The sequence below is a fragment of the Rhopilema esculentum genome, chromosome 5 (assembly GCF_057945365.1).
Source record: "Rhopilema esculentum isolate cy_ngs chromosome 5, ASM5794536v1, whole genome shotgun sequence".
Classification (NCBI taxonomy): domain Eukaryota; kingdom Metazoa; phylum Cnidaria; class Scyphozoa; order Rhizostomeae; family Rhizostomatidae; genus Rhopilema; species Rhopilema esculentum.
In genome coordinates this window covers 3,754,411-3,781,180 of record NC_142819.1, presented here as the reverse complement: position 1 = coordinate 3,781,180, position 26,770 = coordinate 3,754,411, and the positions used below count along the sequence as shown (strand labels likewise).

The 26,770-nt window shown below is 36.6% G+C and overlaps 2 protein-coding genes across 4 annotated transcripts; both read left to right on the top strand.

Annotated features, from left to right (window-relative positions):
• Positions 1-19: 19 nt before the first annotated feature.
• Positions 20-14,644, top strand: LOC135689493 (glutamate receptor). 3 transcript variants are annotated; one of them, XM_065206734.2, is made up of 16 exons: positions 20-686; positions 1,808-1,918; positions 2,041-2,184; positions 4,519-4,767; positions 5,306-5,505; positions 7,223-7,282; positions 7,998-8,123; positions 8,576-8,677; positions 9,115-9,201; positions 9,601-9,720; positions 10,507-10,698; positions 11,195-11,561; positions 12,121-12,489; positions 13,308-13,481; positions 13,933-14,092; positions 14,507-14,644. In XM_065206734.2, exons 2-16 carry the CDS (start codon positions 1,843-1,845, stop codon positions 14,586-14,588), a joined length of 2,508 nt encoding a protein of 835 aa, XP_065062806.2. In that variant the 5' UTR covers positions 20-686; positions 1,808-1,842; the 3' UTR covers positions 14,589-14,644. The 3 variants fall into 3 exon arrangements, with proteins under 3 accessions (XP_065062806.2, XP_065062804.2, XP_088964635.1); XM_065206732.2 differs by having other exon boundaries at positions 20-986; XM_089108509.1 differs by having other exon boundaries at positions 20-1,153.
• Positions 14,645-18,028: 3,384 nt separating this feature from the next.
• LOC135689501 (steroid 17-alpha-hydroxylase/17,20 lyase) lies at positions 18,029-26,535 on the top strand. Its single transcript, XM_065206742.2, has 3 exons — positions 18,029-18,188; positions 23,155-23,686; positions 24,578-26,535. Exons 2-3 carry the CDS (start codon positions 23,164-23,166, stop codon positions 25,555-25,557), a joined length of 1,503 nt encoding a protein of 500 aa, XP_065062814.2. The 5' UTR covers positions 18,029-18,188; positions 23,155-23,163; the 3' UTR covers positions 25,558-26,535.
• Positions 26,536-26,770: the final 235 nt, after the last annotated feature.

The window sequence follows — 26,770 nt, the reverse complement described above, 5'->3', positions numbered from 1 at the left end:
CATGAAGACAGTCCATGAATGGAGACAGAGCAACTCTGATCAGATAGGGACAATACTAAGAAATGACGTAAAATATGATGGCTAACCATTTTATGTTTGGTCTAACTGCTTAAATTACAATGCAAAAGCTCTTTTTGATAGAAATTTGGAGTGAGTTGTTTTGTTGTAGAAGGGCAAAAAGCTTTTTTGCGCGAGGAATCTGATATGCCTTCTGCTAAACGGAGCCATTTCATTTGACGTTGGCAGCGCAATACTTAAATACCTATCTGTGAAATGAACCAAGCTACATTCTCAAATAGTTACAGTTCTCTGTTTGTTTGCACGTGAATTTGAAACAACGATTAACACTGCCATTGATAACATTGTATCCCTAACAACGATTTTGACAGACCTTTGTGATGCACTTCGAGATGTATGTAAACAAAACAACGACACTGGATTGACATGACTTGATCTAACAGAAGTGTCAAGATCAGGTATGAAGTTGCATTCAAGATGAAGAATACACTTTTTGACTTGCATAATAAATCATACTGAGAAACTTGGCTGCAAGTTTAAGTAGATTTGCGTTAGTTAATGCTGAGAAGGACCTGATGATGGTATTGTGAAGAACAAAGACGCTGAATCTTAATCAAACCGGACAACATGTAAAAGGGAGATAAACAACTGCTTCGCGACATCTGAAAGTAAGCAAAATCTTTAAAAAACCGAGTAGCAGTGTACTTAATATTTGCTTCTGGATTATTCGTAGTTGCTAGAATCACAGATAAATGTAGTGAGAAATATTTTAATTACTCTCTGCTATGAGTTTCTATTTTTATTTTCTCGTCATTAATAATTCAATTAACTGTTGGAAAGAATCCCGCTTGACTCATTTTTGCCGACGATGCAAACGGAGAGTAGATTAGAAAAATTTTCAAGAATCAAGATGGAAGCGTATTCCAAATCGGTGGAAAATGATAAACATCGTGAGAAGCACGATAGAAGTAAGTAGCTGTGTGTTTGATTTGTGACGTAAATAATGTTATGGTTTGAGTGCTTTGCCATTATCGATAAGTGTGGTTCTCTTTGCATTGTTCTGATTCTTTTTGCATGTTCGCACGAAGAGAAATTAATGCACTAGATGTATAAGTTTTACGGCTACTGCAAGAAGGTGTGTATACAAAATAAAAACCAAATGGACGTAAATTCATTTCATCTCTTACAAACTGTTTGGAAGAAAGGCTCTGCTGCCAAACGCATTCATTTGTGCGACCTTAAACAAATATACAATGACCTTATGATTTCTATTGTTGCTGTTTCAAAAATATTTTTACAGCATTCAAGCTAATGAAAGACTTTTGCATTGATATTTTTCAATTTACGGTTTCACTCACAATTCATGAAATATTTAAATAAATCTAACTAGCACATTGTCGTGCCAACACTAGCACGATTCAGTTATTACCCATTGACAATATAGCAAAAAGCAAAATATGTGCATGATTGATTAGAAAACTTCAACATGTATAAAGAACACTTAAAATACTAATGATTTTATGTTATTATATATTCATTAAAATTGACATGTTCAGCAGTTGTTTTCTTAGTCGTCTTTGAAAATATTTTTAAAAAAATAAGGTTTCTTGTATCACTGGGAGAAAATATCTAAATCAAACTTTAAAAAAACTAAAGATCCACTAAAGTGATAAAATTATGACACCTTGAAGCAATAACGTCTAACGCATTAATTAATAGCACTGATCCTGTCTTTAAAATAGAAAGCAGAGTTGAATTTTTTTTGACATTTTCATCTTCTTGTTTCAAGGGACAAAAGGTTTGAAGACCTACATCAAAAGCAACATGCACCTCCTTGTATATTTGGCAGTATTCATCAACGGGATATGCTTCACAGTATGTGATAATAGCATAACTATAGGTGAGTAATTTACGTCATAGTGACGTCACTAGGTTGGCTTCCGTTCTAGATTGCTTGAAGTAGATACTGCTTTACGAAATACTGATGGCTTTGTTTGATAATGCTTTAATCTTTGTTTGCAGGTATAATGTTTAAGGAGCTTTCAAAAGTAGAGAAAGAGATAATCAGCAACGTGACAGCAAATGTCATATCAGAAAAATCGTTTGCTGGAAGATTGGACCATTTCCATTTCCAGTGCTCTGAAGAAATGGACTATTTAAAGATGGGTGAGCTACATTAGTCTTGATCGAAATTTGCAAACAGAAGATGTGATCTAATCTGAATAATTTGTTAATACCATAGAGAGTTAAATAATCATGAATCTCAGAGGTGCATCAAATAAGTCTTCTACAACAGTGATGTCGTGGAGCGTTTAATTCAAGATCACCCGGGGAAAAAATGACAGAAAAGCGAATTTTCCACCATCCAGTGCAGAATTGTTTCCTCTATAACATACTTAAAATCGCCAAAATTCGACTGTGGGGAAAAATTTTTTTGAGGTTTATATGGTATACGAATCCACATTCGATAATCGAATACTTTTAGCACAACTGAGGGCATCTGTTCAGAAAAGCAAGAAATCCGTTTTCTTTTAAAATTGTAGATTTACGTAAGGAAAAATTCTCCTATTGTAGGCCTGAAAAATAAATAAGAGGGCCAATAAAGGAAGAAGTCAGTTTTTTTCTGATTTCCCTGAAAACATTTACCGTGGGGATGGGATTTTTATAACCGACAGGCAGTTTTTGAATACCCAAAATACAAAATTCGTTAATGCGCCATAAGCGAGGGACATTTATCAATATTTCAGGGTACATAAAGTTATTCAATGCCATAGCAATTTACTCGGAGGAGGGGCTATTTTGGGTATTGAGGACATGCCAGCCAAAGATGTAATGTCACTATGTGATTCTGATATCAACACAGGTCATTATTTCCTGATGGTACAAATGAACGGCTCACTTTCTTGAAACTGGTACCTCTGGATAAATATGACAGAATCGCTATGCAATTTGTTGGATTAAAACTGCGATATGCAAGCTAGTTTTTAAAAATGAAAAAGGTGCCTCAAACATTATAAAGCACAGCGAAAGACAGGCAAGGTTTGATTTAAACAATAATTCAACAGAGAGAGTTAAAAAACTCCAATTGATAACGTTTTAGTTCATCAAAACTGTCGTCGAGACCCAAGATAGGTACCTCAAAAAAGCTAAGATGTTAGTGTTTTGAATTAATTCTGCTTTTTCGAATGTTTAAAGCGCCTTTTCGACGGTCTTGAACTCAGGCTAGCAAAGTGGGTCATAAGTTGACTCACTTTTATTTGCCGCGTAACTCTGCATTCATACCTATTTTGTGTAAACAAAACCCAAGGCTGAAGATTCATGAGAAAGTTTTAGAAAAGATGAAATGTTAACCACGCTACACAGGAACATATAAAGCCCATTTTAGCCTTCGATTTCAGAGCAAGAGCAAGGGTGTTGGGCCTTCGCTTCAAATTAGGGAGTTGTGATGGCTTATGCTCCAGGGCCGGTACCGCCTAAAAGCGGCGCTAGAAGACTTTGTCACAACGATACAAGATAAGCTTTGGACTGATGCGGCATTATTCGTGGACTGCAAATGTACAACCTCGTCTTCACGGCTGCATTGATCTTGTAGCAGCAGATGCAATATAAAATCATATATCATGACAACTGCCTTTCACGTTTTATCCTGGGAAAGAGTTCCAAATACTAAAGGTCCTTAAAAGACAGAATTGACCTATCTGTGAAATTGTTGAAAAATTAGTAAGAATTTTCAAAAATTTTGGCGGGTTAGCAACCAGACTTAATTATTTTGCTACTTTTCAACCTATACTCAAGGCCCACGCCACGAATTTTAAATGGAGGGGCCAAGTTCTATACATTGAACTTGAATTTAGGGCTTCAAAACAGGACCTCTATGGGAATATTTTTGTTTACCAAAAAAGTAAGAGGGTCATGGCCCGTCCGGGCCCTCGGTGGTGCGGGCCCTCATACTCACTTTTACTTCTCAATTGTCCACTCGAATACCTGTTTAGCTTCAAAATTCAGAATTTACGCCTTGAACTGTTGCAAGCCATTGATATTTTGCAGAATCCCTCGGCAGATGATATTGTGCATATGGTCAAAAAGCTCATGCTTTTAAAAGTTCTAGAAAAGTTTTTCCCCAAATTTTATTTTAGGCAATTTTGGATATGGTATTGAGGAAAAAACTCCACGTAGCATGGTGCACATTTTGCTTTTTACTAATTTGTTCCTGGTTCATCACTTCAAAGACTGCACAACAAGACTTGTATGATTTATCATGACAATACATACTAATACAGAATAATACATTATAAAAACAACATAATATGAATTAATTTAATAAAATACGATATATTATACTGTAAAATATAATATAACATTATATAATATAACACCATGTCATAATACAATATTTTATCATATAATGCCATATTATATAATATCATATCATGTCGTGTAAAATAAATTTTCTAGATAATTATCTGAATTTGAGTTATCTGCATTTGCCATTTGTTTCAGGAAATGAAATCCAAAAACGCAACGTGAGCCTTGTATTATCAATCAGCTGTTCCTCACATTTTATAAGTTTTCTAAACATGGTCGGAGTTCCTGTTGTCTCCGTGTCCAGAAATACCCTCTCTGACAATGAAAACAACAACCCAGCCAGCCATGTGATATGGAGGCATCATGGTAATGACGAATTTTCTAACGCAGTGAATCAGGTTCTGGTCAAACAAGACTGGTACGAGATCGTTGTCCTCTATGATGGTATGTTGCTTACGCTTCTCGACAGTGACCGTTAGTTAAAAATCATCTGAGTAATCACACAAATCTGTTTATATTCTCATCAAAAGTAAGAAATCCATCGTTTGATAGAAACACCCCTTATCAGTAAAAGCCGATCATATTACGGACTAGAAGAGCTGGAAGGTTTTGGGAGATTTAACACGCTAATAACAAAGGGGCAGGATGATTTCATTTCATGCATTATTAGGGGGTAGAAAGAATCGCAAAAGCTATGTTAAGTATCACTAGTTAGACTTTAAGAAAATATAAAACTAGGGTACTACTTCTCTCTGATATCTCTTCAGACACTGGTGTTGTCGTCATGTTTCCCTTGGCCCTCTGATTAGCTTGAATTCTAGGCAAGCCCACATTGGCACAATTACATTCATAAATCTCCCTGGCAATCCACGCCAAACTTATTCAAAACATTATGATTTTGTTTGTCAAAAAAGCTTTTTATTTTGTTTATCAAAATACCCGGCTGTAGATCCAAAATGATTCGAGGTAATTTTTCGTCTAGCCAATGATTACAAAGCATTCAGTGATTATATGAGCTCCACCTGGACAATTGGACAACGAAAAGGATACCCACTTGAAGTGCAAGAAGATGGAAGGATAAATGGCACGTCTCTGGACAGGCTCCAAGTGTTTGCAAATTTCTCAGTTCATGCAGTCATCCTTTTATGCAGGGAGAAACACTTACAACCAATCGTCAACATGGTAAATGCAAAATGCCTTGATAGCTATTAATTAGCAAATAATCGAGTCAGGTCATTTGTAGATAGTTTGTGATCAGTAAAAATTCAATAGGGACAATTTTCTCTCAAAGTAAAAAATGCGCAGGCAACAAGTATCTAGTCTTTGAAATTGTCATGGCCAACGGCTTCAGAATATAATTTAAACAGTTTACAAGCACGCGACAAGTAATAACGAGGTATGAACCAATGAGCGAAAACCAAAGCCCTTAAGTTCATATACATTTGGACTAAATAAAGACGTCAGGGAAGAAAGTGTTAGCAACCAAAGTTTTGATACACCCCAGACCAGATAATGAATTTAATCTATTTACACAATTTCGCAAGATTTGACTTATGTGCTTGAAAAATACGTGGGTATGTTTCATAAAATATACAGCGTAGATCTTTCACCTCAAAAACCTCTTGAAGTAAAATACAGTTGGTTGGTAAGAAGAAAAACACTCTAATAGTTTTAAAACTGAAAACCAGTTGATAGCAAATGCCACACAAAGTCGTAGAGAAAGAGCTGAAAGCAGTTGAAAGATCCTACGAAAACATAGACAGAAAGATAATTCCTGGATATGGCAAAACAAAGCAATATATCAAACAAATACAGCAACACATGGAATACGCCTTCATGGTTATTCTTCAGCCTAAATTCTTTGCTTAGCTCTGGGTTTATTTGCTTAGTGTTTCGTTACAAATCCTGTTTATTGGTGAAAAACGAAATAGAAATTTAAGTTGTCTTCAAGGGTTTTCACTATAGGTTAGAATACATACTATGGAACACGCAAGGAAGCACTTTGATCGAGGAGGATGGGAGGGGAGTACACAAAATTTTCCGCAATAGAGAGTTGAGTTATTTATTCGAAGTTTGCGCCAACAAGTTAGATTGTCTCTTAAAATTTCCAGAGTAGGAGACGAAACACCTTGTCCATCTTTGTCGATGCAAACAAGCTGGAGATTGACTTATTTCTCTTGAATAAATAAGGTATTTCTTGATAGGGTGTGAAAGGATTTCTCATACTTCCAGTCTCCGTAGACAGAGGTCTTTAAGGCGTTTTAAAAATACGTAGCTGTACAACACCTTCCACCCATTCAATTTCGGGGTACTTTTTCAAACTGTATTGAAACTGAATCTGTATTAATACAATTCTTTGACAAAAAATGTTCCGATCTTAGAAGTATTGGTAGAAAGACAACTTACGTTTTTTTCCTGCAAATAAATACTAAAACCAATTCTCTGTTAGGTGCACTTTTCAACTTTTCAAATGGAACTTAGAGAGTTTTTATTGAAAAAATAAACTACTAAACCATTATTTTTTTCATTATTTAAATAAATACTAGCCTATGTCACAGACAAAATGTCACGGGCGTCTTAGACAGCAAAATAACACAATCGAAAGGCTAAGCACAATTGAATCCATCTTCTAATATGTTTCAAACGCCTTGACATAAATGCAAAGGCGATCGCTATCATTCAAAACTCGTATTATCGAAATTAATGACCCTTAAAATATTTTGATAAAAAATATATCAACAAAGCCAACGCAAAAAGTATCCGATAACATTGAACATTTTCCTTCACAAAACCACGTTTTTCTTCTCAAAACAGTGACAGAGATGGCAAACAATTACTTAATACTCAACAAGGAAATTTGACTTCAACTTTGTTAAGAAAACATTGCATATATTTTCAGATAAAAAATGTTAACAGATCTGGTGCAAGAGTGGTTCCATCGCTTGTTTTGCGAAACCCAGTGAGTATTTCAAGATATTTCTATTTACATTCATGATTGAATAAATCAAGTTTGTTCTTTTACTTTGCTAAGAGTATCTACTTGATGCAGGTACTCACATCGACAGATTTTGATACCTTTCCTTTCCCAATAGATATCAAATTAAAGACCTTCTGCTACTAGAGAATAAAATAAAAAAATTTTCTTCTAAAAAGTTGAGCTTTTGTCTCGTCTATTATAACGGTCGAGGTTATAGCTAGCTTTAAAGCAATAAATTTGATCAGAAAAAGCAAATCAATTTCGCTCTTTTTCAATTAACTGAAAAACCATTCTAATAACGTTTGTAGCAGTGGCGTTGCCAAAGGAGGTACAAGGGGCACGATATCGCTCCCAACACATTGTCCGTCGGCACATTATGGATTTTTTTCCTGGACAAAAAAAGAAATTTTTTCCCACCCTGAAACCTTTCTGCAATAATAGTATCGTATTAACATTTCAGTATTAGTTGAACTTTCGTACTTAAGTATGAGTTTGAAATAGAAAACAAAAAAACAGCAGGTTATTTATCTAATGACAACACCCTTAGAGAGTGAGGCATTCCCATTTTGGTCGGTAAAAATCATTTCTGTCCCCTTCCAAAAAGCACTTTTTGGATTCGCCTCTGGTATATAATGTATCAGTGTAATGTAATGAATCTAAGTGAAGAATCAGTCATTGACAATGTTGTCTTTTTTAGATCAAAACAAAGAAACTTGAGAATGGCTTAAATTCACAAATGGTTGTAGCGTTTAAAACCAATTACAGTCTGCACAACAACATGACCCACAAACATTTCGTATCCGAAGAAGCCATCATGGAAAATGTGAGTGGCTTAAAAATTGCTGCAAAAATTGTCTTTTATATCTATGAAAATTTCACTTAGGGTCAAAGGTGTTCAGGTGAAAGTTTCATTAGGTGAAACGCCAAAGGTCACGAAAGGCCATTTTATAAATTGTCTGTCAGAGGATAGCGACCACTAGTTAACATCATACTGTAGAATGGAATACAACAACGTATCTGGAGTATTCATTTCCTTTAAATATTACTGTTGGCATATTTAGTTATGAGTGCATTAATGAGACGTTAGCCATTAACGAAAGGTGATAAAAAAGCGCATCCGAAAGAACTCGTCAACGTAAATTAACAAAAAATGTCCTGTAAAAGTACAATGATACTTATGTATCCACTTGTCTACGAGCTCGTCAAGAACAGATGAACTAAATAAATGTGATGATTTTAGAAGTAAATTACTTCAAACAAACTTACCATTTCTAGGGTTTTGGAGCTCTTCTTTCGAATGCCATCTTCAGCGTAACGACCAACATCATCGATTGCGCATTGAACCTGACAAAAAATGAAACACTTCGTTTCAATCTGGTATGTTCTTAACATGTAATACTCATTCTCTGACACTTCAGTATACTTATCACTTGACATGAATCTCAATGAACCTTGTTAGTTTGGCTCATGGCTATCAACCTCCCAAGAGCTCGCCCTTTAACGTTTCAAATTAGCCCAGCTCTCTAGATAGATCAAGTCTTATTGATCTGGGCAGTACAGTTTGAAGTGTTGAATGATAGGTTATCGAGATGTTACTGTCCGTAAAGCTTTCTAATCACGGGCAGGTACATCGCTGACCATAGTAGATAAAGGATATTGTCTGAAATACTAGACTTTATGATAACAAAATCGATAAAGTAAAATTCCCAATTCGCTAATATGAACCGAACCGCTTTGCTTGTACAACGACCTTCCATATTGCTTAACACAGTTGTAGCCAATCTAGTTTGATACCAAATAAATATTTATTGCAGTTCAAAAACATCACAAGATGCATAAAAGAAGACACCAGTGCACACCAAATTGACGTTCTAAATCTGAGAAATAACAGCTTTGTGCAGGTAAATTTAAATAAATTGTTTAAATAACAACTATAGACAGCAAAATTTAAACCCATGAAGTATCAAAAAAAGTTATGATCTTAATAATAATGTTATTGAACGTAACAGTTCACCAGTTCGTATCCTCTAATATTCTATTTTGCTGATGTTTACGATCACCTTTCCTATGCTGATACAGACAACCTTTCTTTCATGCATGCCAATTTTCTTGAGTCATTTACTGCATCAGAACATACTTACAGTTGAATTTGTCCTTGCAACTCTTAAAATATAGATGCTACAACAAGTATGTGAAGGATGAAATTGATAATAAATTAGCTTAAGCAATGGTTTTCTTGAGTCAATGAGCACTATTCAAAGTTAACATTTATTTTTTCACATACAAATTCCATATTTCAGATCGGGACCGCTAAAGACAACGGCAAAATTTTGAATTTGTGGTCATTGATAAAAACAAATAAAGCTCCTGGAAATTATCTCAGAAGCATGAACAGACCCCTGAGAATCGTGGCCATACATGTAAGTATCCACATACAGTCCACGGCTGCCAGGGGGTAATCGACTCTGGCAAAATTCGAGCTTGATACGCTGATTACTACTCTAAGCGTGGTTGTTTGTTTTCTTATTCAACTCCACTTCGTTGCTATACTATACGTCATTGAGTTCAGGCTATGGATCACCAAAAATATATTAGCGCTCTATGAATAAGTAAACGTCTATAAAACGAAATGATCTTATGCAAGTGATTATGAATTGAATGCAGAAGTGACGATATATGAAACAGTTATATTTATCTCGTAAAATGTTACTGGTATAAAAAAAGCCGCTGACTAGTAGCGTGTTATATTGGGGGAGAACGAGGCCCTTAAAAAGGTTATAAGCCCTGAAAGAAAAAGTTTTGCCACGATGATTGTTCCATAAATGCACAACTTAGGTAAAGTGAAAGATTTCAAAGCAGATTTTTGAGAAATCTTTGTAATGAAATTCTTGAATTGAGAGAGTTATTTGAAAAATATATGCAATAAAATACTCCAAAGCTGAAAATTGGAATAACAGAGCAATATGAACTTGTTAATTCACACAACTCTCGTTAGGAAGATAATCGCTTCCATAACTTCAGTGCTACTTTTCATACAATCCAGGTTACTATTTCTCTACCTTATAGCTATTACTCTAGGTATTAAATTGAAGCAGCTTCATTGAAGCTTTCTTGCTAGCATTTTAGAAAGGATTCCAATGAAATACGACAATGGGCCAAGTCACATATTAAAACCCAAAAAGATACATCCAAATTCTACGTTGTAGGATCCACCGTTTGTTTGGATTGACAATCTAAAGAACGGATCGAAGCATTTCCGAGGATTTCTGATTGACATCCTGAAAGGGATGCAAAAGGATTTGCAATTTGAATATTCCATTTACGAAATCGCGGATGATGAGTATGGCACGCTGGACGAAGGAAAGTGGATCGGTATGGTTGGAGATGTATTTTACGATGTAAGTTGTCTACCCTTTACATTGTCGATAGGACAGAAATGGGCAAGTAGTAGCTCAAAAACCATGTCATCTAGAAAGCTATATAAAAGGTCACTTCGTTTGTTTATTTTTGAATTTTTTGTTTAAAGTACGTGTCAAAACTAGCACTTAATTTAAGATTTTTTCTAAGACATTCAAAAGCACCAGAATGTTAAAAAGCCGAGTTTACAGCATGTTGCAACTAATCAAAGCCCATCAACTTAACTTGTCATTACAAGCTTTTTTGGTTTTTTGTATTTGTAAACTGAGATTTAGAAAATTCGGGCAAGAGGTGAGGCATGCTTAATACTAGTGTCAAGTTTTTCTAGACAGTGACTTTACAAGACCAAAACTTATTTTCACCTGGTCAATTTTCAACTCACTAATAGTAAGTTGGATCATAAATCATGTTTTAAAATATATTCTTTCCAAAGCAGAATTGTATGAATTTTGAACTAAAAAATAACTTCTGTTGTAGAAAGCTGATTTTGCCCTGGCCCCTTTCACTGTGGACGAAGTGAGATCAAAGATAATAACTTTTCTCCATCCATTCATGAAGGCCCACGTTTCATATTTGACGAAGAAAACGGGAACTACCACGACGAGTATTACTCAGTTCTTAGAACCATTCACGAAAACGGTTTGGTTAACTATTCTTACATGCATTTTTGTAGTGACGATCTCGGTGTACTTTGTTGACTACTTTGAACCGGGCGGATGGAGACAATGGCATATTAAGAAGGATGGCACTCCTGGACGTGAATTTACTTTGGTAAACAGTCTGTGGTTTACAGTAGGCTGCATGTTGAGACAAGGGCCTCTTGCCACTCCGAGGTCGTGTGCAAGTAAGAAAGAGTCTTGAAATTCTCAACTTCCCCTCTTCATGTAAACAAGAAATCAAAATACCTTGATGTGATAAGAATTTGTTTCATAGTGTTTTAACAACGATAGGGATGTTCGTCAATAGAAAATAGTTCCTATTAGAGTCCTTTCCAAGGAACTTCATTAGGGACAATAATCTTATATATAGAAAAATTTTATATATAGCCTTAAAAAATTCATTTTTAGTTCTATTTTAAAAAGGTATAAATTTTTATATCGCGAAAATCAATCATCAACCGAGCAACTTGAAAGATTCTGGCGTTATTTAGGATGACTTAAGCTCTTAATGAATCGAAATTGAAAATGACCTCTCGGTCAATGAAGGAAAGACAATTTCGTATAAACCTTTTTTGTGGAAAAATTCATTCTGCCTCTGGCTTTTTTTGGTATATTGGAAAAGCTCACTTTGTTTTTTCATATATACCCCTTTAACATATACCCCCAAGAAGAGTGAATATTCAAATAATTGATAACATCATCATAATTATTTGAATTTGAAGCCATATCTTTACTTGCTTTCAGGTCGGATTCTGGTGATGGTATTCTGGTTCATTGTTCTAATTCAAATGTCATCATATACCGCCAACCTGGCAGCATACTTCACTTTTAAGAAAACAACAACTGAGATCCGGGACCTTGAGACTCTTGCTAAGATGGATTATAACATTCTCATCTTCAAGCATTCTGTGATTCACAAGCAGCTTGAATATGCCACATACCAACCGTACAAAATGATATATGAAAAGATTGTTGCACACAATGCCTTTGTGCATCTTTTTGAGGAGGGCATATCGCAAATCCGTAATAGAACAGACAAGACTACAATACTGCTTTCAGAGAGCCCATTCCTAGAAGACATAGCTAATAAAAAGCCATGTGACCTTATTTCAGGTTTGATGCTGTTTTTTTGCTGATTGGGACTTCCTCTATCATTAATGACAAACATATAGATTGTAACAATATAATTATAATCATCAGGATATAAAAAGAAGGTACTCTCAGATGCCCAATAGATGGGAAGCCACAAAACTGGGAGGCTAAAATATCAAGAAATATTTGATAAACAGGATGTTGGGTTCTGATAATAAAACCATCTATTGGATATTGGGGGACACCTGCGTACCTATTGTCATCAATGCATGGAGCTTGCACCCTGTTTATGCATTTTTCTCATTGAACAGGCTGAAAGGACAATATTGGCTTTATTAGAAGACAACTTCATCTCCCAATTCTGATTGGTTGTTTAACACTTGCCTGACAGAGTAGTGAAAGGAACTGAGTTTTGAGTGATTTTTAAAATTTCCTGTTAGAGCTGCCTTTTCCCTTCTGATTCCAATAACCCAAAAGATTGAATTCCAGGCAATAAATATTCTAAATCATGTCAATTGGAGTAGTGGGGCAACTGCTTTTCTCTGTTCCTGATAGTTTCTGTCTTCTGTCATAGAGTAAGAACTGCCATGCCTTATGTGGTAGCCAAAACTAATGCTCTAATTAGCTTTTTAGGCAGATATTTTGAAGCTCATCTTTGTGCACACAAAACCCCAGAATTGAAGCCAAAACTAGAAATCATCTGAGCACATTGAAACAACTTCACAAAAGGTCTAAATTTACCAATGCATCAGATGTAAATTCAAGGCAACATTGTTTCTACTAAATTAAATTTTGCATGTGTGTTAAAATAATTGATAGATAAATCTTTTTTGTTACAGTGGACAGTTTCTTGCCAGTGAGAAGTTATGCTTTTGTTGTGCAGTTTAATTCACCACTTTATGACATTTTTTCTGTGGCAATTTCAAGACTGCAAGATTCGGGCTTTATAGAAGCAAAGAGGAAGATTTATTGGGACAGTGCAAATGAATGCACCACAGATAACACAGAAACAGGTACTTATCCAGACAAAGCTTTGTCTTATAGCAAAGATGAAAATTTAGGTGTAGCTTGGTGATAATTGATCCAATTTGTAAGTTTGGTTGGGTGCAGAGAAGCCAGGAAATAGTGTACTTGTCTTTCCATCTTATAGGCAGCCCTGAAAAGCTAAACTTATGGGTAACAGAATATGACACATGAACTATAAAGTGTCTATGTGAATCGAACTCTTTCTATATCAGTCCTGATGTTAAGCATTATATGAAGATCTGTGACAGGTTCTTAGCCTTTAGCACAGTTATCGTTATAGTCATAGTTAGTTATAGCTATATTTATTAAATAACTAGTTATTAATGTAACTGACTTTCTTGCCCATACTGTTTTGCTTCATTGTTTCTTTCTCCATGTCAATGACTTGTGATAAAGCTTCAATCACTCTTCACTTTCATATGATTGTCTATACTTCAGAATATGGGAGAATAACAGCAATGCAGATGACTGGGGTTTATGCAGTTCTACTTGGAGGCATTATTCTGTCAATCATAACATTGCTATTCGAAATATTTTGGAAGAAACACAGAAATAAAACCAAAGCCAAGCAAATTGAGGCCAAAAAGCTGCAACAAATGTAAAGTACCTTGAAATTCTTAATCCTCAACACTTTTAATCTTTTTTCAAGCACAATTCAAATCACAAGAAAACAAAGAATCAAAATAGCACTGGTGCAATAGCATTTTTCCAAAATAACGATGCTTCTTATCTATTAAAGGGTTTCACACATAAGTAACATCCAAAGTGCTCTACCCACAGAGCTCCTGCCTTGAGTCAACGGTTCTCATCATGCAAACTTATCACTTAGTTTTTATATATTCTCCCACTGTATAGAGATATTATTTGCTAATTATTTATTCTCTTTACATTGCGTGGCCGGATCGAAAGCTCTGTTTCTATAATCTTTCAATGCGTCCACACACAACGCTTTCAATGCGTCGAAATTGATGGTTCGATGTCTCCTAATGATATGTTTTTATTTGCATTTCAGGGAAGAAACGTGTCACAAGGAAATCTTTGAAAGCACCTTTACACATGAAGAAAAAAAGGATTTGGATACTCACGACAGTTGAGAAGTTTTGGAAAAAGAGAACTCAAAGGAAACAATTCGAAATTCCCGCCAGTCGGTTCCTTGCGGCCTAAGTGGACAGATGCCTCGCTCGCATGAACCCACACGACAAGATGACCACTGGAACGAGACCCCCCGGAGTATCTTTGCAAGGGAGCACTTCTCCAACAATGTAAATGGGCTACAACCCCCGCCTCCCAAACTCCAGCGTTCCTGATCATTCGTTTATTTTCTTCAATAAGGAGAAATTATAGCTGTAATGAAATAAGAAGGACAATTATCCGACATTTTATGCTGATTAGTTGCAATGTAGGACTAAAACGTGTGCAAGAAGATGAATACTTTTAAAGATACGCTGAAAATTGATTTTCCCGTCGAATTTCAATAAATGATTACTTTTTTTACCCCTCTATTCTGTTCCAGCCACTTTTTCTTAGAACTGAAGGATTGTTTGCTGTATGGGTCAAATTTGAGGTGTTTTGCAAGCAGAGCAGAAGAAACTTGTAAGGTCGGTAAATTTTGCTAGATTTTGTAGTAAAGACAGGAGCAGTTTTCCCACTGTTCTCGTGAACTATTCATCCCGGAATTTCAAACGCAGAGCTGCTCTGGAAGGAGCATCATAATTTTTCCCAGCAAATCTTCGGCAAACAAATGTAAGCTAATTTTGAAATTCGGCGAAAGATTACAAAAGGCACCTAGTAAAGAGATATCTTCATGAAAAATACATATTTTATGATTTAATATGAAATGAACACAAAATTTGTTATCAGATAATGAGCTATCGAATAATGATATCTATTGATTTCAGTTATGGTATTTCTTTGTCGATATTCTTAAAACTTCATTTATTACCTTAATTCTTGTTCCATCTCTTAACAGTGCATTAGGCTTTATATGTGGCATCCTCCCAGTCGTTCTAGCAGGTATTCAGTTTCCTTATCAAGTACAAATTATTTGATATTTGAATTTAGGGGAAGGAAGACGCGATGGAGGAAAGGAAGGAGATAGGTCTCCTGAAAGTCCGTTTTGAACCAAAAGCTTGGGATGTAGTTGTACCCTGGGTAACAGAGCTACGTAAATTCAAGCGCGGAAAAAGAAATATTAGCAGATGTTTCTCCGCTTCTCCGCTTGATTGCTTCATCTATTGACGACAGGAAAAATCTGCCAGTTATCCAGGGGCGCCTGCAAACGGTTAAGGCAGGAGGGGCAGTGTTGGCGCTGAGGGCAAATATTAGAATTTTTTCCACTACCATGGAATTACTGGACATGCACACAAATGGTTCAGTTCTTATCTGATAATCGGAAGCAGTACTGTAGAGTCAATGGCACAGCTTCCAGCATCGAAAATATTGATATCGGAGCGCCACAGGGATCGTGCCTAGACCCTATTCTTTTTCTTCGATACATAAACGACTTACCATTTGCTCTTAAGAAGGCTAAGGCTACAATGTATGCCGACGACACAGCAATCTCGTATTCTTCTGATATAAGTGATGAACTGGACCTAGTTATCAATGAGGAGCTTTCATACATTGAAAAATGGCTACAGTGTAATAAGCTTTCCCTTAATGTTGTCAAAACCCAAGCTATGATAATTGGCTCTAAGCCAAAAATTAAAAAGCTAAAGAATAATCCTAGCACACTTCCTTCTTTTAGGGTAGGGGGCGAGGAAATCGACCTAATAAACGAAACAAAATACTTCCGAGTCGTGATTGATAATTGCCTTACTTGGGAACGTCACATTAGCGCGCTACAAAAGAAGATCTCCAGAGCAATTGGTCTATTGAAGCATGCGGGAAATTTTGTTCAAACGGGCACTTTGATAAATTTATATAGAAGCATCATAGAACGACATTTCAGCTACTGTTGCTCCGTCTGGGGCTCTTGTGGTGCTTCAAAGCTAGACATGCTTCAAAAATTACAGAATAAAGCCGCCAGAATAGTAACAAATAGACCTTTTGATGCATCTGTAGCTCCTTTGCTCCAGAGACTTGGTTGGCCATCTGTACAAAAACTGATCAATGAAGAAACAGGTTCTATGGTTTACAAATCTCTTAACTCTCTTGCACCTAGATATACAGAAATGAAGTAATGAAAATCAAAATAATACAAGTAAAATTTATAAATCTGTTTTTTGGAGATGATGTTGTATGCTGAACTGCTTCGCATCGTAAAATTTTGGCATTACCTGTTTATAATTTGCATATTTAAGTTATGACACGCTTTTGTTATTAATTGACATAGGCATGATATTTTAAATGTGTTTCAAAAACTATCAATAATTTAAAATGAGCTACAAATTTTCAAAAGGTTTCGGAAGAACAGAGTTGCAAGCAGAGGGAATCAAGACTAGTTGAGTACCCCATTTTTCGCCCATTTTGAATCCATGAAGAATGAGGAAGGTTTTACAGTATAATTTTCCTGGCCGGAGAAAGGTTAGCAACTTTTCTGGATTCTAGATTTTTCGATTTTTTGAATTACTAATGGAAATTAACATAATGAGAGTAACATAATTGATTATCTACAAGACTCCATAATCTTTTCTTAGGAGAGAATATTTAAGGGCACTGCCATGCAGTTATCTACGCAGATTTTCAGAATACAAACTTTGTGCAAAGATATACAAGGGGAGCCATTTGCACTGACCTTGGATAAGGGTATGATCACGCACGCGCAGTAGGGTAGAGCTAATCTTGCTGAGTCATTCGTCTACGCAGCAAAGATTTTCCTGCTGCTCAACGACCAAGACAGCAAGACGGAAGTAAATCTAACCGCAGACCGTCGACGAGGGGTCAGAGCCCCCAATTTTTTGAAAAACAAAGGGATTTTTTGTAAAATCTTTTGTTAACAATTTCTTCTATGTTGGCAATAAAAAATGATATATGTACATAAGAATATTGAGGCTCAAAATTGCTAAAATTTAAGAATCATTTAAAAATATTGCCAGGCCCAACCTTTATCAAGACTCAAATTTTTCCTTAATCCGAGTTTACTCTCAAAGCAAAGTATGAAATATATATATTTTAGAAAACATTTCATAATTTAGTCCTGCACCTCTTCTTGGGTTGGTATCATTTATGCTACCATGGGCGTTCGGGGGGGGGGGATCTCAGCGGATGTTTCTTTGTCAGAACCTAGTCAATAGAAAGGAGTCCTCGTAGTCAACGTTCAAATCTGCTACTAGGGGCATTTGAAGGTTCAATTGATTGTCAGAACGTCGCTGCTTTTTCTCTTAAGCTTAAGTAATAGATTCATATCTATATTCGTTGAAGTAATACTATTAACCGGAAACAAAGAGACGCAGCCAACTGGAAAATTGACTTAAAAATAAAAAAAACTTTCTTGCCTTTCCCCCTGTGAGAATGCAAACGGAAGCAATGATAGACGTTCCAGACACACATGACATCTGTAAAGAGGGCTCAGGATTAAAACGCACGACAACACAGACTAATTCAGACACGACAATAACCCCTGCTTGTGCGTTGCAGAGCAGCGTGAAAAGAGCAATCAAAACACGTAAACAGCTAGGTGAAGGAGCTCAAGCTTTGCTGCAAGCTGAAAAGAAGAAGCAAGGAAAAGCAAAGTCAGTTGACATTGAAAGCAGGTATTTTCTGTGTTTTTAGATAAAGTTCTGCTTTTTTGAAGTCAACGTTTAAGCAAAGTTTTTGGCCATGCTGGCGATTCGCTAAAAAGCAATTTCACAGTCTCATTCGTTTTGTTTTGATGTTGCTCGCGCTATGTAGAAAGTGATTCATTTGTCAGTTGGTATTATAGTTTTGCATCTTTGAAACTGTGAAATATTTATTGAAACTGCCAGTATTTATTTTATGAGGCTTTTTAGAACTTCTTATGACGAACCACAAAATAGACACTTGGGAACGGCTTATTGTAATTTGCGAAATTTCGCCGAAATTTCGTACGAAATTTCGTTACATGAAATCCGCCTTTTATACCTGAAATCGAAGCATAAACAAATTGAAAGTGATATATAAACCTTACATTCCTTGTCTACCATCATAAGAACGCATATTTATTGCATTAAAGCGACATGTTTCTTCTCAGTCTCCAGCGGTAGAAGCCATGCTTTCCGAGCCCGTCCCAAAGAAGACGGGGGTTTAGTACATAGTATCTGGTTAGCGAGACACAATGTCAATGCCGCTGTGACTGCAACAGAGGAGACAAAGTGTAATGAACAATTAGGCTGTCATTTGCGAATGCAACCTTTCAATCGTTCCAAAATTATCAACAAAGTATTTACGAGAGGACTGTCCAAAATAAATTTTTGCAGTGGAAAACAGCTTAAGTCATATTGTATGCTTATTTTAGTTAGAATTAGGATCCAAAAGATTACCATCATCCACGGGAGAATCAAATATAGCAAAATCCTCGCTTTAAACTGCGTTTTAAAAAATTAGTAATTTGCGAAATTTCGCAAAATACAGTTTTTTTACAACTACTCAAATCGAGCCGTATCAACATAAATCACGTCAGTAGGGTATTATGTGTCTACAAAATGAAGGAACAAGTCGCCATTGCCATTAACAATGTATGCCCTGTTGCTGTTTAGTCCTGCTTTAGAGATTTTAGGTTTGACTCTCGGCCCTTAGGAAATCGACCGAATTTTCATGTGATAAAGATCATATCAGTTCGGAAAAGAATTGAAAACGACTTTACGATCAAAAGGGAAAACAATTACAGCAAAACCCTCGCTTTAAACTGCGTTTTAAAAAATTAGTAATTTGCGAAATTTCGCAAAATACAGTTTTTTTACAATTACTCAAATGGGGCCGTATCAACATAAATCACGTCAGTAGGGTATGATGTGTCTACAAAATGAAGGAACAAGTCGCCATTGCCATTAACAATGTATGCCCTGTTGTTGTTTAGTCCTGCTTTAGAGATTTTAGGTTTGACTCTCGGCCCTTAGGAAATCGACCGAATTTTCATGTGATAAAGATCATATCAGTTCGGAAAAGAATTGAAAACGACTTTACGATCAAAAGGGAAAACAATTACAGCAAAACCCTCGCTTTAAACTGCGTTTTAAAAAATTAGTAATTTGCGAAATTTCGCAAAATACAGTTTTTTTACAATTACTCAAATGGGGCCGTATCAACATAAATCACGTCAGTAGGGTATGATGTGTCTACAAAATGAAGGAACAAGTCGCCATTGCCATTAACAATGTATGCCCTGTTGTTGTTTAGTCCTGCTTTAGAGATTTTAGGTTTGACTCTCGGCCCTTAGGAAATCGACCGAATTTTCATGTGATAAAGATCATATCAGTTCGGAAAAGAATTGAAAACGACTTTACGATCAAAAGGGAAAACAATTACAGCAAAACCCTCGCTTTAAACTGCGTTTTAAAAAATTAGTAATTTGCGAAATTTCGCAAAATACAGTTTTTTTACAACTACTCAAATGGGGCCGTATCAACATAAATCACGTCAGTAGGGTATGATGTGTCTACAAAATGAAGGAACAAGTCGCCATTGCCATTAACAATGTATGCCCTGTTGTTGTTTAGTCCTGCTTTAGAGATTTTAGGTTTGACTCTCGGCCCTTAGGAAATCGACCGAATTTTCATGTGATAAAAATCATATCAGTTCGGAAAAGAATTGAAAACGACTTTACGATCAAAAGGGAAAACAATTACAGCAAAACCCTCGCTTTAAACTGCGTTTTAAAAAATTAGTAATTTGCGAAATTTCGCAAAATACAGTTTTTTTACAACTACTCAAATGGGGTCGTATCAACATAAATCACGTCAGTAGGGTATGATGTGTCTACAAAATGAAGGAACAAGTCGCCATTGCCATTAACAATGTATGCCCTGTTGCTGTTTAGTCCTGCTTTAGAGATTTTAGGTTTGACTCTCGGCCCTTAGGAAATCGACCAAATTTTCATGTGATAAAGATCATATCAGTTCGGAAAAGAATAGAAAACGACTTTACGATCAAAAGGGAAAACAATTACAGCAAAATCCTCGCAATAAACTGCGTTTTAAAAAATTAGTAATTTGCGAAATTTCGCAAAATACAGTTTTTTACAACTACTCAAATGGGGCCCTATCCTATAAACGACTTTTTCCCTCATTTTGTAGACACATAATACCCTACCGACGTGATTTATGTTGATACGGCCCCATTTGAGTAGTTGTAAAAAAACTGTATTTTGCGAAATTTCGCAAATTACTAATTTTGTAAAACGCAGTTTAAAGCGAGGATTTTGCTGTAATTGTTTTCCCTTTTGATCGTAAAGTCGTTTTCTATTCTTTTCCGAACTGATATGATCTTTATCACATGAAAATTCGGTCGATTTCCTAAGGGCCGAGAGTCAAACCTAAAGTCTCTAAAGCAGGACTAAACAACAACAGGGCATACATTGTTAATGGCAATGGCGACTTGTTCCTTCATTTTGTAGACACATAATACCCTACTGACGTGATTTATGTTGATACGGCTCCATTTGAGTAGTTGTAAAAAACTGTATTTTGCGAAATTTCGCAAATTACTAATTTTTTAAAACGCAGTTTAAAGCGAGGGTTTTGCTGTAATTGTTTTCCCTTTTGATCGTAAAGTCGTTTTCTATTCTTTTCCGAACTGATATGATCTTTATCACATGAAATTCGGTCGATTTCCTAAGGGCCGAGAGTCAAACCTAAAATCTCTAAAGCAGGACTAAACAGCAACAGGGCATACATTGTTAATGGCAATGGCGACTTGTTCCTTCATTTTGTAGACACATAATACCCTACTGACGTGATTTATGTTGATACGGCTCCATTTGAGTAGTTGTAAAAAAACTGTATTTTGCGAAATTTCGCAAATTACTAATTTTTTAAAACGCAGTTTAAAGCGAGGATTTTGCTATATTTGATTCTCCCGTGGATGATGGTAATCTTTTGGATCCTAATTCTAACTAAAATACGCATACAATATGACTTAAGCTGTTTTCCACTGCAAAAATTTATTTTGGACAGACCTCTCGTAAATACTTTGTTGATAATTTTGGAACGATTGAAAGGTTGCATTCGCAAATGACAGCCTAATTGTTCATTACACTTTGTCTCCTCTGTTGCAGTCACAGCGGCATTGACATTGTGTCTCGCTAACCAGATACTATGTACTAAACCCCCGTCTTCTTTGGGTCGGGCTCGGAAAGCATGGCTTCTACCGCTGGAGACTGAGAAGAAACATGTCGCTTTAATGCAATAAATATGCGTTCTTATGATGGTAGACAAGGAATGTAAGGTTTATATATCACTTTCAATTGGTTTATGCTTCGATTTCAGGTATAAAAGGTGGATTTCATGTAACGAAATTTCGTACGAAATTTCGGCGAAATTTCGGCGAAATTTCGCAAATTACAATAAGCCCTTGGGAACGCTAATTACAGCATGAACATAGCCTTTCCAGCGTAAATTAGGCCCAGAAACAACAAAACAACGACACTGCAGTTACAGTTACCAAGACACCAGCTGAAGAAAGAGTTCCTTTTGTTTTCGTTAGAATTGTTCATTTGTTGAACAGTTATACGATAACCGCAAACAAAACCAACACGAAGAGAAGTGTCATTCTGTGACTCCAGGAAGCAAAATGGCTTGGTCTAGGTCATTCAGAAAGGGACCTGATGTTTCTTTTGGTATTTTACAATTATTTTTCCAAAAATATTTCCGTCACCCCGAATGACTCAGCATATATTTGGGATGAAATTCGCCTTGCATGTTGGTTGCTGCGAAGCGGACAAATTGTATCCTGTGGAGGCGAATGACTCGGCAAGATTTTCCAAACCATTGTGTGGAAAGTTTGAACTGCTACGCATACCGTATTTCCACTAATGAACGCCGCCCTCTATTTAACGCCGCCCTCTATTTAACGCCGCCCTCTATTTAACGCCGCCCTCTATTTAACGCCGCCCTCTATTGAACCTCTATTGAACTTCAGCCAACCATTTGTAAAAAACGCCGCCCTCTTTTAAATGCCGTATCTTGAAAAGCAGCGTTCAGTAAGCAAACACACCATACAAGAAGAAACGAATAGTTTATACGCTCACTGTTTGGAAGCTATAGACGTTGTTATGTCATAGAGACGAGGACTCTGACGGAGGCAGGGGTATTGACATTCCTTGACATTTCCATAACGTGAAGACATCTTTTGTGGACTTTAAAAAAAATTCACACTATCTTCTACGTGTTTTGGGAAAAGAAAACATTGTTTAAAGCTTCTTTTTAACTTTCTTCAGCACAATTTTCTTATCATTTTTTAATTTGACGAATTTTGACTTTGTATTTAACGCCGCCCTCTGATAAACACTGCCCTCTGATAAACGCCGCCCTCTATTGAACGCCGCATCCAAAAGTTAGATTTTGTAATGAACGCCGCGGCGTTCTTTAGAGGAAATATGGTAATCGTTGACCCAATCATGTCCAGGGTCACTGCAGTGCCAAGGGCATGAGGTTTCAATAAAAAATTTTGGAGATTCAAATTCGGATTTCAGTTATGTCCTCAAAGCCATTTCAAAATTTTATACCACCGAAAAATTGTTTGATATTGTTATTCACCTTTTAGGACATCGCGATGATTCTCCTGTCTCTTGGCGTATTAGCAGGCTTTGGCTTCCTGTACCTGCTATTTCAGTATCTCAGGCATATCTGGAAACTTAGGGACTACCCACCTGGACCCTTTCCACTCCCGATCATAGGAAACCTGTACCAGCTCAAAGACTCCAATTTCATGACCTTGAAATCCTTGGCAAAGAAATATGGTGATGTTTTAAGCGTGAGCTTGGGACACAAGAGAGTTGTGGTCGTTAACGCCGTCGAGCCTGCACGTGAAGCCCTGACCAAGAAGAGCGTCGAATTTGCTGGTCGTCCGCAAGACATTTTTACCGCTGGGCAAATCACGCGCGGCTTCAAGGATATTGCCTTTGCCGATTATGGACCAGTATGGCAATCAATAAGGAAGTTGGCACATACATCTTTAAAACTGTATGGAACAGGCATGGAAAAGATGGAAGACTTCATTCAGGCAGAAGCCGATGATCTGTGTGATAGAATTGCCAAAGCAAACGGAGCACCAATAGACCCACATCAAAATTTGGGTCAGCAGCAACATTTTGCTGTTTTTATATTTCTGTCATTTTTCATAAACTTTGCAGTTTGCGGTTTAATGGTGGTTTAGCCGTGCTTCTACCTAGATAATCAAAACCAAGACACCTTTTCTTTAGCTTATGACAGTGAAAGCGTTTTTTAGAGAATCGGAAAGGGGCAAGGACTCAAACTTCTTGCTAAAGAGGGCTGTTTTGCATTTAAAATGGAACAAAATCCATTTAGGCCACTCTTTCAAATTAACGAAATTTGAAACTCAAACTATGGTAAATTGAATTAAACCCTGCTATTTTAGAGATCATGCCTCCTTTATTTTCATTCGTTTTAGCCCTTTCAAGTTATTCTTCATAAATAGACAGAATTAATCATTCGCTTTTCACATTCGCATTTCACCTGTATGATTCTTTGATAGTTTCTTTTTAGTTCCATTTCTTATTGTTATTTAGATCGATTGTTCACATAAGTCCGTGAACATCTTTTGTGCATTTTTCACAGCCCTTGCGATTGTTAACTTTGCTATCGCGAAGCGACGAAGGAGCCAAGCATATATACTTTGAGTCAAAGGATTTTAAGATCCGCTGCTGGCAGCGCATGTTTTCAATAATTTACCGCTGACATTAGGAGCAGCAATGTCAGATGCATAAAAGATGGCCAACTCTAGTGTGTGACGCAAATACATCAAGAGATTCAATTATCGTGAAATTTGAAATTTGGTTTGCTTATTATCTTGATACTTTTTTAGTAGTTCTCTATTTATCTGCGTTATTAATTGCTAAGGAAGTAGTGAAACAGAATTATACGACTGAAAAATTTGTGCCAGAAAATTCTAGTTGGGTAAGCGATTTTTTGCACCTGTCGTTGTTTACTTGCATTTCTTTTCACAGCCCTGGCAGTGATCAACATCATCTGCTCGTTGGTCTTTGGCAAGCGATATAACAAAGACGATCCAGAATTCCTCAACGTTGTTAAATACAACACCCTCATCGCCCAAGGCTTCAACCATACCAAACCAGTTGGTTTCCTGCCATGGCTACGCTTCTTCCCCAATGAAGGCTATAATAAGATTGATATGGGCATTGCAATCCGTGACGTCATTCTTCGCAAGCAGCTCGATCTGCACAGGCAGAGCTTCCAGCCGACAAACATCCGCGACCTAACCGATGCTTTGATACTAGAAGCCTCAAAGGAGGAGTCCAAAGATGTCAATGATCGCAAGTTTCCCACAGATGACCACTTGGAAATGATTATTCATGACGCATTCACCGCTGGATCTGAAACTACAACCACCTCCCTGCGCTGGGCCCATTTGCTGTTGCTTAGAAACCCAAAAGTCCAAGAGAAAGCCGCCGAAGAAATTGCCAAGGTTGTTGGTACTGAACGCAGTCCCAGTTTGAGTGACAAGGAGCATTTGCCTTACATCAAAGCAGTAATTAACGAGGTTCTGCGAATCTCTTCCGTTATTCCTCTGGGCGTGCCCCACAAGACAACGTGTGAGACAACACTGGCCGGCTACCGCATCCCTAAAGGCACTCAGGTTCTGTTCAACAACTGGGCCATGCACCATGATGAACGTCAGTGGGAAGACCCATACGATTTCAAGCCTGAACGATGGTTTGATGACGATGGCAATTTAATCCCGGAAAGAGAAAAGAGTTTCTTGCCGTTTTCGGCCGGTCGCAGAGTTTGCCTTGGTGAAGTTCTTGCCAAAACCGAGATCTATCTCTTCCTTACACGTGTTCTTCACAGGTTCCGTATAGAGAAGGTTCCGGGTGAGGGAATGCCACCGCAACTGAGCAACCGGTCAGTTATCCTCTCGCCTAAGCCATTCCGTGTTGTTTACACTCCACGTGCAGTGAAAGCCTAGTGCTACCCTGCAGCTGATGTAAAAGACTTTTTGCTGCAAATTCTTCTTTGGATTGTTGATTAACAAAATATCATTAGTTTTTATTTCATAGATTTATTTGAAAAGATTGAAGCTTGAACATACACCGATTTTGTGAAAAATGCATGACAACGTTGCACAGTAAAGGACTAAGAATTACAACTGATCACACCATGCCCTTTTTAGGGCCCTTTTACATAATTGAAATACCTTGAACTGTTCGATTGAGATTTTATAAAACATAAAGTTTAACTTTATTCAGAATAAAACTTACAACTTGATTTTTATGCGGAAGTAAAAGATTTTATAGAAAGTTTCCCTGAACTTTTGGTTACTTCTGGATTTTCTGTGTTCTTTCGTAATTGAAGGTTTACAAAAATGACGTTTCATTTTCGTTTATTGCATTATACTGAGATTATAAGTTTACATTTTATTCGATTTTTCTGATATTCCCAATTGATAGCTCCATTTCCTAATTCGAAATAAAACACGGTACTCGTTAATTTTGATTTTCCGATTTTTAAAAGATGTTCTGCTATTAAAGGAATATTCTTTATAAGCTTACTTCCTCTATACGTAATCCTACCGAGTTTACCTACTCGAAGGTTTTCAGTAGAAGGTTTTCCCTTTTGTGCTTTTAAACGGTAAAACGGTATGGGCTATAAGAAAGTTAGGTCAGAAATTTCAATGCCATCAGGTATTTTAAAGCAAACAGAACCTCTACCCCAACTCCACCCCCGCCCCAAACTGCTGGCTAGAAATAAATGAAAGATTTGTCACTTAAATCTTGCTGTTTTATCGATGTTTTACATCAGTTATAATTTTGATTGCTGCATTAACCCTTTAGGGAGGTAAAGCTGTAATTTCAGATGTCGTTTTGATTTATAGTAATGATATATTTCGTTTTATATTACGTATTAGTTAATATTTCTTACAAACAAGGTAAATTTAAAAAAACAATTTGTTTTTTTAATATAATGTCTTCTTGTTGATAATCTTACGTGTGGCTGCATTCATCAGCTGTTAAAAAGGATTCATACGGAAGGCCCTAAATGATTTGGTCTCAGTGCACACCACTCTAGTTTCAAATGAACAGGCATCCTGTTTGGCCTTGCACCCTTTTCCTATATGAATCGGTTAATTTTTGACGAAACTCGATGTTCTTATGAACTGGATGACCTGAGACTTGGCTTTT

Coding starts and splice junctions, on each gene's coding strand:
- LOC135689493 (XM_065206732.2), top strand. CDS start 887: ATGCAAACGGAGAGTAGATTAGAAAAATTTTCAAGAATCAAGATGGAA. Junction 4,768..5,305: donor GATCGTTGTCCTCTATGATG/GTATGTTGCTTA, acceptor TTTTTCGTCTAG/CCAATGATTACAAAGCATTC. Junction 10,699..11,194: donor TTGGAGATGTATTTTACGAT/GTAAGTTGTCTA, acceptor CTTCTGTTGTAG/AAAGCTGATTTTGCCCTGGC.
- LOC135689501 (XM_065206742.2), top strand. CDS start 23,164: ATGATTCTCCTGTCTCTTGGCGTATTAGCAGGCTTTGGCTTCCTGTAC. Junction 23,687..24,577: donor AGACCCACATCAAAATTTGG/GTCAGCAGCAAC, acceptor TTCTTTTCACAG/CCCTGGCAGTGATCAACATC.